Source organism: Phalaenopsis equestris, unplaced genomic scaffold (genome assembly GCF_001263595.1).
Source record: "Phalaenopsis equestris unplaced genomic scaffold, ASM126359v1 Scaffold000002, whole genome shotgun sequence".
Lineage (NCBI taxonomy): Eukaryota > Viridiplantae > Streptophyta > Magnoliopsida > Asparagales > Orchidaceae > Phalaenopsis > Phalaenopsis equestris.
The window spans coordinates 59,476,020-59,486,549 of NW_018164444.1; the positions used below are offsets into that span (position 1 = coordinate 59,476,020).

A 10,530-nucleotide genomic window follows, 5' to 3' on the forward strand; every position below is an offset into this window, starting at 1 on the left:
GTATGAACGTCCCCTTTTATTGGTTGGTAGAGGAAATGATCAATCAGGGTCACCATCTCATTGGCAGTTAAGCGGCCATTTGCATGAATAATTTGACTCTTAAGTCTTGTAGCATGTTATTTTGTTGATTAATAGCCTGTTTTGAGAAGTTAGTTTGGTTTCAAGACTTTTGAAATTTTTTCTCTACAATCATTAGTTTGTTGGATAAAACTTCAAAGAAAACCTGGCCACTTAATGAAGAACTTAAATTTGAATATTCATACCCTTAACATATAAATATAGAAATATATTAATTAATATATAAATAACTAAGTTCATATTAGATATATGTGATATTCAAAGAATGATAGATTCAGGCTCATCAACACCCACAAAATGATTAAACAAAAGCTTATTTTGACATAGTTTACTTGTTTGAACCGTCTCAACGACATGGAAATGGTCGCACGATTTATTTTGCAATTGGAAATCATTTGAGTGATTGAGTGATGCTCAAAGTGATATGATGATGCTATGTTTATTATACAATGAATTTGATGTGTAAGCCAATGGTTATAAATCAGTGATGAACACTTCAAAAGATCTGCTTCTCTTCATTATGAAAAAAATACCTCAATGAGTATTATATAATGGCCAACATAATTCAAAAAAAATTTATTGGATTTTGTTTAAAATAAAATAAATTTTTAATATTTTTGGCCACTCTGCCCAAGTATTAAAATTTATATTAATTAAATTTATTACAAAATTAATTTATTTTTCATGATTTCTTTCACCCAAATAAAGATTTTTAATAACATGAATCATAAAATTTAGTCCTAAAGTGTAAGTATTAATTCTCTTGCATTATACTGTAGCTTTATCCTTTGAAATTGGCAAAAGGGTTGGTCAAATTGTTATGAATGAGCTTCCAAATGTTCATTCTAAGTATACTTCACATTCTTTCAAACATATTATCATTCTCTAACTTTTATATAAAACAACATGCATTAAATCGGAGGCCAAATTTTAAATAAGTTTTTTATGGATAATGAAAATGTGTTGAAAGAAGTGTCTCAAATAACATATAAGATAATATTAAAATATTATCATTGATATAACATCAATAAATTTCTATTATCATGCACAAATTTTGAGGCATGACACATATTTCAGGTAAATTTTATGAGCAATGAACATTCAAATTTTAATTAAAAGTCATCCAGAACTCCAATTCAGCAAACTTATAGTCAAACTAACTTGCTCGACGAGATGAACCTAATGACACCAAAATTGGTCCAATTCAAACCAAATCAAGTTCCGATCAAGCCATTAAATTATTTTTTGAAGCTTTCTGAGCATCCTTAAAAGATCAAATGGATGCCAAATCTGGCGAGCTTATAGTCGAACAGAGCATCTCGACAATACCAATCCAATGAGCCTAAAGTCGCTCAATTATGACATCGTTAATGCTCTTAAATATCCATCAAATGCAGTATGATCGAAGGAATCTCTCTAGACCTTCTGATCAGAATGGTTCAAAATCTCTCATTAATTATAATCAGAACTCTATAAATAAAACCCCACTCCCCTCTTTGGTGGTGGGGCAGAGCTTGAAACCTGAAGAAAGCTAAAACTTAGAGAAGGAGCAAATGCTGCCTTCTCGTTCTGCAGCAACCGACCCTACCAACCACTGTTGATCACCTCTAGCCGGTCACCTCACACTTCTTCTGAAGAAGAATCATACAAAGTAACAACTAATATCACAGAATCACGAAGAAACTTTCAAAGTGACATATCATCCCACACCGGGCTAACCCCAAAGATGTTGCAACAATGCACCCCAAAGATGGTGTAACATCACACCCCAAAGTCCATGCAACAACGCATCTCGCATTTGCTCATGCAACTCATGTCTCTGTTCTCCGTGGTCTACGAATGTCATTACTACTCACCACAACGACTTACATGGTCTACAACTCGTGCAGCTTTCAATCCAAACCCCGTGGCCTATGAACGTCATTACAGCTCATCACAATGACCTAAATGACAACCTACATACATCATTATTACTCACCACTATGGTCTGCGTGACGAACAATGACCTACGTGGCCCACAACTAGTGTAGCTCTTGACTCCAACAGTCGTCGCCTATGGACGTCATTACTACTCACCATTATGGCCAACATGATTGATTACGACTTACATGCTCCATAGCGTAGTTCCAGACTCTGGCCATGAAAACCTACATACGTCATTACTACTCACCACTATGTCCTACGTGACCAAGCACGACCTACGTGGTCCACAGCTCGTGCAGCTCCTGATTTCGGCCCTGCAACTCAAGAACCTCATCGCTGCTCACCACTATTACCTATACGACCCACGTGGTCCACACCTCCCGCAACTTGCTACTACGACCTCTATGTTCAAACTAACACTTCTGAAGCAACCATCTTTGACCCATCCAGTCAACTCCTATCTTGGTTATCAACTACAACTTTTACGAAACTTGTGTTACAACCATCGTCTACAACACTCGCGATGGACTACTGCTTTCGTGACAATTGACTATGGCGCTTGCAGTCTGCTGTCACTAAAAACTATTGCCAATAACATATATACAACTTTGCAATTTCATCTCCCTAATTCAGGAGAAAAGTGAACAAGTATACTCATCATTAATTGTGAATTATTTCAACTGCGTCAGGTCCTGTGGTTTTTCTCCTTTTTAAGGATTTTCCATGTAAAAAGTCAAGATGTCTCCTCCTGTTTACTTTTCTTTAATTACCTAAGTTTATATTGATTTTTGATGCAATGCTAAGATGATAAATAATAATTTTTCTACCGCCTCAAATCTTCTATCATGCATCAATCATTATGCTTTGAGTTTTTTTTTTTTTAATTTTCTTAATTTTTTGTCCCGTCCCATTTTATGTTTTGTATATAATATAACATGATAATATTGTGGACTCATTAAAATTCTATTACGACATTTTATTGGCTAAAAATTATTCCCGTGAATGAGAAGAAAGTAAATGAATATATTTACAAGAAACTAGGGTTGTCATCTAGCTAATTATATCATATTTTGGATTTGATTTAATAATACTATAAATTATTCATATCCGACTCGAGTTTGTGCCGAATTTTTACATTCTATGTTTAAAATTGACTTGTATATATTTTTTTAATATTTAAATTTAATTTTTACTTGATTTGTGTGTTAATTGAATAGGAATTTTTATATAAAAAATTTAACAAATGATTTTATATCTAAGTAAATAAGTAACTGAATTGGTAAACAATTATTTAACAAAATTTAAATAATAAGATATTTTTAAAAAGTATATTAATTTTAAATCATTTATATCATTTCTTACTTGTCCTTAGGCCCCGTTTGGGATAACTTATAAGTGCGGGTGACGTTCGCCTTCTTGTTTGCTAACGCTTTTAGAATGCGTTTTGAAAACGAGGTATTTTATTTCTTAATAAATGCCAGCCGTGGGATCAACCCCGCGGCCCTCGTTTTCGTTCGCGACTTTACCCAGCTGCCCTCGTCTCGTTTCCACGTATCTTCTCCCTAGTGGCCAAAATCAACTTCGCGGTCCCCCAACTTCACTTCACCAGAGGAGTACACGGGGAGCTCGTTGTTACCCATATCCGACGACCTCCTTGAGAACTGCTGCCATTCGTCGTTACCCATATTCGCCGTCGTCAGTATCAAAGCTAGCTGGGAAGGCGATGACGGATCGTTGTGCACGAAGACGCCCGAAACTCTCATATTTCTCTTCCTTCCGCTCCGCTTCTACTCGAAACCAAGGAAGGTAACCCTCGTCTCTCTCCCCCGTCCTCCCACCCGCCTTCGCGATCTTCAGCTTCTCTAAATCCGGTAAATTCGTCTTCCAGCGGGGTTAACTAAATCCTGGATTTAAGGAAAAACGGAGCAAAACTGGTTTTAAGAACCTGTAGGATTTAAGGTTGCCTTTTTGCTTTTTAGCTGGATTTAGCTTAAATACTCTTTAAATCATGTTCAAACCCTAAGTTCATTCTCTTTAAGGGTAATAACTCGGAAGCCACTGTTTGCTGGTTATTATATACATATATATTATATTTGGAGTATTATATTTACATATATATTATATTTGGAGATGTTAACTGTTTAGAACAAGACCCAGTTGGGATCTTGCGGCAACTGGGCTATCTCGCAGAGTCAGTGATACTCTACTAGTGCATCTTATGTCACTTTATTTTTCAATTTGAACAGTTTTACTTGCCTTAAGTCAGTATTTTTCTGCAAGAATTGACGATATTTCCCTGGATTGTTTTAGGTGCACAACATTAAGAATTTGGTGTTTTTACTTTTGAGTTTTGACTTGGATATAAATTTTAATGAGTTATGGAGAGTTATGGAACATCTCTTGTAGTTCGATTGTTCCCCAATCTCATATTATTGCTCGGGGTTCGTTCATGCGCCAACCGAACAACGGTCCTCATGATATGTTAATTTTGCACTTCAAATTGAATGTTATAATTTTATTACTAGTTGAAGTTTCAATATGTATTTTGGTTTTAATTTAGTATCTTGAACTTTATCTTAAGTGAAGTGAGTATCAAAATCTTATACTGTTATAAAATTTTGTACCATTATGAAATTGTTTTTTTCCGTTATCATAATTTTGTACTGTTATGAAATGATATTTTTATTCTCAACTGTCAGATGTGTAGTCGTTAAACTTCTAATGTAAGCAGCAACATTGTGCCTGTCAAAATGGTTTTTTATCTACAAAAAGCTGCAAATCAGTTGTTTTTCAAACTCACAAACCAAACTGTTAAACAGTTTATCCAGCACAGAGGCAAAATTGTCATTTATCCAGAATCAGTTGTTTTCCAAACGCACAAACCAAACAATTAGATAGCTTATCCAGATCAGTTGTTTATCAGCAGCTTATCAAACTAATCAACTTATCTGGATAAGCTGAATAAGTTGCAGCTGCCCTAACCAGACCCTTAGACTCCTGAGTGACAAAAATAATAGAGACATACAAATATCATATGATTAATGTGAATTTTACGATTAATAAATATATGTTATATCTTTATATAAGATTAATGTATTAATATTAATATTATAAATCAGGTGTGATGGATTGAATATTTTTTATAATTATGTAATAATTATTTAATTAGGTTAATAATTAAATAAATATTAAAAACAATTAATAATTATTAATTAATCATAAAATATTGATTATATAATAATATATTATTATTAAATCTACTGTTTAAAAAATTTAAGTAAATCAAAATTTATTTTAGTAATATATCATAAATCTAATGAGTTATGACTAAGCTTAATATATTGAGTATTTAACAATTTCCTCCTTAGACAACAAATGAGTGTGATCGTGAATTAAAATTAACAAGTCAGGTTATGTTCATGTTTAGTTAATTTAACTTTTAAGCTTTTAAAAAATATTTAAGCTTGTTTATTTATTAATTTAAGTAAACATGAGTGTATTAATTGAGCCGAGTTTGAGTTGCTCTATATTTTTATTTTATGATTTGTGATTGTCGTTGCGGTCTTGCTCCTTCGATACTAATGGATGTGTCTTCATCTTTTAGCTCTTACAAGTGCGCCTCTTTTGTTTGTTGGCCTTGATTTGATATCCTTGTGACAAGTTTCTTGTCTCTTGGTTGCAAAACACTATCTAATGGTTTGTCCTTGTTACCGTTTCGGCTCTTCCGTTTTGGCACCTAGTTTGTCCATGTATATCCTTTGGTTGTTTTAATATTAGAAGATCTTTTTTTTTTTCAAAAAATTAACATACATATATAGCACCTAAACGTTAATTTTTACGTATATATCATCTAATTTATACATGAAAAGGGTTTATTTCACTTTTTAAAAATTAAAATATTGATATTTTTTATGTAAAAGGAAATATTTGAGTGGCATAAATATAAAATATAAATTTTAGGGGTTAGATATGTAGATATATAAGAAGTAGATGGTATGTTTGTAAATAAATTTATTTTGTGATTTTTCCCTCCACAATAAATTAAGAAAAAAATTTCTGTTTTTTTTTTAATTCCCGATTAGGACGAAAAGAAATAAAAAATATATTTTGTGATATATTTAGTTTTTTAAATTTGTTAATTTCAAAGGTATTAAATTTCATGAATCCTTAATTTCCAAGACGATTGGAGAGAGATATTTAAGCACAGATATTTTTTTTCGTGTCGTTAAATAAGATATTGCTTAAAGTTATTATTCAACCAAAAATGACTTGAATAAAAAAAAAAAAATACTTAAAAATCATGAAAGCAAATGAATTTCTTAAAACATTTTTATTAATCTCCCAAATAAAAAAGCTTTACAATTTATTTATGCTAAGATAACACACCAACCTTTTTTTTCTACTTAATTAAAGGTTGAGAGAGTATTTAGGCTGCTTATCCGGACTGAAGAGGCCATAATGATTCTCTGTCCCTTGCGGTTGTTTGAGGTTCTCATCGAATAAGGCGAACAAATACGTGTCAATATGAATTCCGGGTCTCTTGGGCGTCCCTTGCCCGACATGATTTATTAGATTGGAGAGATACGTCTGTGCATTTTGAAGAGTGGCCACTTCCTCGCCATCTGATGGCCAGCCAGTCTCTGACACCACCAGATTGACATCGCCGCCTCCCACGTTCTCGAGCGCCGAGAAAAGTGCGTCGATGATCGCATCAAATAGATTTTGATACTGCAATTGACCATCTATGACCACCGGCGCAGGTGAAGTGAAGAGCGCATAGTCGAGAGAGATACTGTCGGGGTTTCCAATGTAGCTAAAATAAGGATAAACGTTGACGAGGAGAGGGGCATCATTGGCGGAAAGGAAGGCAACAATGGGTTGGAGTATAGGAAGGATGTTAGAGGAAAATGTACCGGCAGAGGGAGGATAGGAGTTGCCTAACACATTGGTAGAGACCGAGGTTGAGACCTTTATCCTATCTTGGAGGCCAACGGATACCAATGCATTTTGAAGATTCTGCATTGCAGGGAGAATGTCCTGAGGATGAGAGCCGGGAATAAGCTCGTTGCCAACCGCTATGTAACGGAAGTTAACATCAGGGGAGAAAGGTTGAATGTTATCATTAACCCATCCCGAGGCGGCGGCGGGGTCAGAAGCCATAACAGTGAGATCGGATTCAAGGACATCAATGATGACAGGAATGTTGGAGCCTCTCAGTGCTTCGAGGACATCATGGTTGTTGTCATATAGCCGAATGCCTCCTATTCCGTAGGATTTGTAGAGCTCCACGACTTCATTTGCCGGAGGGAGATTGTCCCCTTGCCTACCGTAACACACGCCAATGGATTCCACTTCTGAAATATTTGTAAAACATCAATTTTTTTATATTCATGAACTGTAAAAAATAAAAAGGTTTGTTGAAATATAAACTTGTTTTAGTTGTTTAAATAAAGCTTAATTTCTATAAGCTTATTCTAGAACATGTGGTAGGTATGAAATTATTGTGTAGTAGGTGTGGTAGGTGTGGTAGGTGTTGAATTATTGTGTGGTAGGTGTGGAATTATTTGTAACCATTGGATTGTAATTGTGGTGGCACAATCTTAGCCATTAATTTAGGAGGTGCCACTAGTATAAATAGGGGTGGAGTCTTTGAGTTTGTATCAAGCCAAGTTAAGGTGTTAAATAAGAGTGAAGCTTCTTCCATAAGTTGTTTTTTAGCCTTTGTCATTTCCTAAAAGCTTTTCCATTCCAACAAAGAGTTACCCCAAATGGACCCTTAGTTTGAAAGATCACTTGTCTGATTTTCTTTTGGTTTCGGCAATATAGAATGCTTACTGTTGGGTAGGCTTGGCTTAACCCCAGCTTTTCTTGCTGTTATGAAGTTCTTGTTTTCTTACATGCTTCACTTGTTCATGCGGAGTTTCCATAAGATAGGGGTTTGTTTGCTCGATACTTTACAGAGTTGCTCATTACCTTGCTGATTTATTCAAGTACTCTTGTCTGGTTGCTCGACATTCTCGTTGGTGCCTAGATTTTTTGTTTTTTTAGAAGGCTCAATATGTGCTTGGTACTCTTCATGTTGCTATATTAATACCTTCATAGTCTTGATCCATGAGAAGTCTGGAAATATGAAGGCTAGCTTTACTCTTGTTTGAGGAGTTTGGAACCTTTGCTGATTCTGGTTTAAATAAAAATCAGTGTATACATGTGAAGGATTTGGTCTCTTTTGTGAAACTCCATGCATCATATGGTTACTATGTATTCATATGTACAATGTTGGGATTTTTTTACTTTTCCTTTTGCATCCTTACACTTATACCATCATTTGGATGATGAAATGTTCATACACTGGCGGTGTTTATGCACTTGGCACCTTACTTTGAGCTTGGTGTTGCCCATATGCATTATACTAGCTTGGGATGGATAAAACGGAGTGCTCATTAACTGGATAATCTTGGACTAAACTTTATGCTCTATTCACTTATCTCTGATTCACCCAGGCATCGTTTTAATTCCAGCATCACACTAAGTTGATTAAAAGCTTAAATGTGAGGCGTGTAAGCCCTCTTTCACTTTAGGCTGCTGTAGTTCTGTTTTTTTGTTTGCTGCTTGGGGTTCCAATGTTGTTTTGGTTTTACATACGTAGCACTTGAATACTTGTTACTTGCAAAGCTTACATTCACTTGCTTGGTGCTTTTGCTCTTTTAAAAATCTGGAAGGGCTTTATTTGATATTTGCAATGGGAGGGAGATCTTGGTGCTATGCTCTTCTAAAAATCTGAAAGGATTCCGGCGCTTCGCTTTTTTTTACAAAAAAATCTGAGAGTTTCGGGTGACCTATTTATAAAAATCTGAAAGTTTTGGGTGACCTATTTGCAAAAATCAGAAAGTTCGGGGTGGTCTACTTGTAAAAATATCTGAAAGTTTTGAGTGACCTATTTGTAAGAATCTGAGGCATTGGGGCGTGGGGAAATGTAATTGTTGAGCGTTTACATTTGCGATGTTGTATTACTTGTGAGATATTTCAATACATAACACTCAATTCTCATAAATTTACATTTCTAATACCTAATCTTTTGCCTTTTACATAAACACCAACTTAAGAATTAAAAGGGGAAGTTGTACATACATGACCCACTTTATATATATATGTATGTATTTAACGCCTAAAGCCTAATTTTTATATTTATATTTAGGGACAATTGTATATGAATCACCAGAAGCTTGCTATTTGCAAATTTCACTCGGGATTTGTGTACTTACCATATAAATCCTATGCATTTGTATATTTGACACGTAAACATTATTTTCCTTCTAACATTTAGACAACTCAAATCCCCCCTTGAGACAAAGAAGTGGAATGAATATTTACAGCATTTTGGTGTTATAGATATGTGTATGAAAGAAGCTTTTCACTCTTGAGGATATAGTGTGATGGTATTTTTGATGGAAATCCTGCTATGAGGAGGCTGGTGTTGAGAAAGTGAAGTCATGTCCACTGCGGCTTAGGCAAGTTATTAAATTGAAAATTAAGTTTAATAATTTTCCTTAATCTCTGTCGCACGCCTGATCTCCCGCTTCTTTCCTTCTCCGTTGAACATCGTAAACCGCGTAATCGTGTGAAGCTCCGCGTTCCCGCGTCGCCTCACCTTAATTTTTAATCCCGCTTTGCAAAATTGCTAAATATGATTATGGTTGCCTTACGTAAAGCTTACTAGCTTGGCTATAAATAGGATAACGCAAAGCCCAGGAAAACCACTCCAACCTAATCACAATCTCTCGGTTGTAGCTTGCAAGGGAAAAAGAAAAAGAAAAAGATGTTGTTGCTTCTTTCTTTTCGGTTTGCTAACAGGGAAGAAACTCCTTGTTTTTCTCTCATGTGGCTTTAGAGAGAGAGAGAGAGAGAGAGAAGAACAGAGAAAAGAGAGGGAGGAGAGGAGAGGAGAGAAAGAAAGAAAAATAGAGAGTTTTTCTGTAAACGTCGAGGCACTCGATGGGTATTTTCTTCCAGTAATAAAATCCTCTGCAGCTCCGTGGAAGCAGGCAATTTGCCGAACCACGTAAATCTTGTGTCGCCTTTTTTTTGTGTAATTTTCTCGATCTATTTTTTGCTTTATTGCCATCAATTTTTCACAACAATTGGTATCAGAGTATTGGTTCAGATCTAAAGAAAAAAGATGGGCGGAGACGAAGTGATGACATCTGGGATCGAGAAGTTCAATGACACATTTTGGTTACTGGAAGATGCAAATAGAGGACTACCTCTATGGGAAGAAACTTCACCTACTGTTACTGGGAAAGAAGCCGTAAGAGATGGACGAGGCGGAATGGAATCTGTTGGATCGACATGTTACGAGGGTTATTCAATTAACCCTGTCGAGATCGGTTGCCCACAACGTCATCAAGGAGATGACTACTGCAGGCCTCATGGCGGCTTTATCAAGTATGTTTGAAAATATATCGGCGAATAACAATGTGCACCTAATGAAAAAGTTATTCAACTAAAAGATGGCGGAATGTATGTCTGTTG

The 10,530-nt window shown here is 35.2% G+C and overlaps 1 protein-coding gene across 1 annotated transcript in view; it reads right to left on the reverse strand.

Moving 5' to 3' along the window:
• Window positions 1-6,408: 6,408 nt before the first annotated feature.
• The window catches only part of LOC110039348 (glucan endo-1,3-beta-glucosidase-like), a 6,742-nt gene continuing 2,620 nt past the window's right edge, over window positions 6,409-10,530 (reverse strand). The window contains exons 2-3 of the mRNA XM_020744380.1: window positions 9,981-9,989; window positions 6,409-7,355 (exon numbers count right to left, since the gene is read on the reverse strand). Of these exons, the coding sequence (XP_020600039.1) occupies window positions 6,409-7,355; window positions 9,981-9,989 (956 nt within the window). The remainder of the gene's footprint in view (window positions 7,356-9,980; window positions 9,990-10,530) is intronic.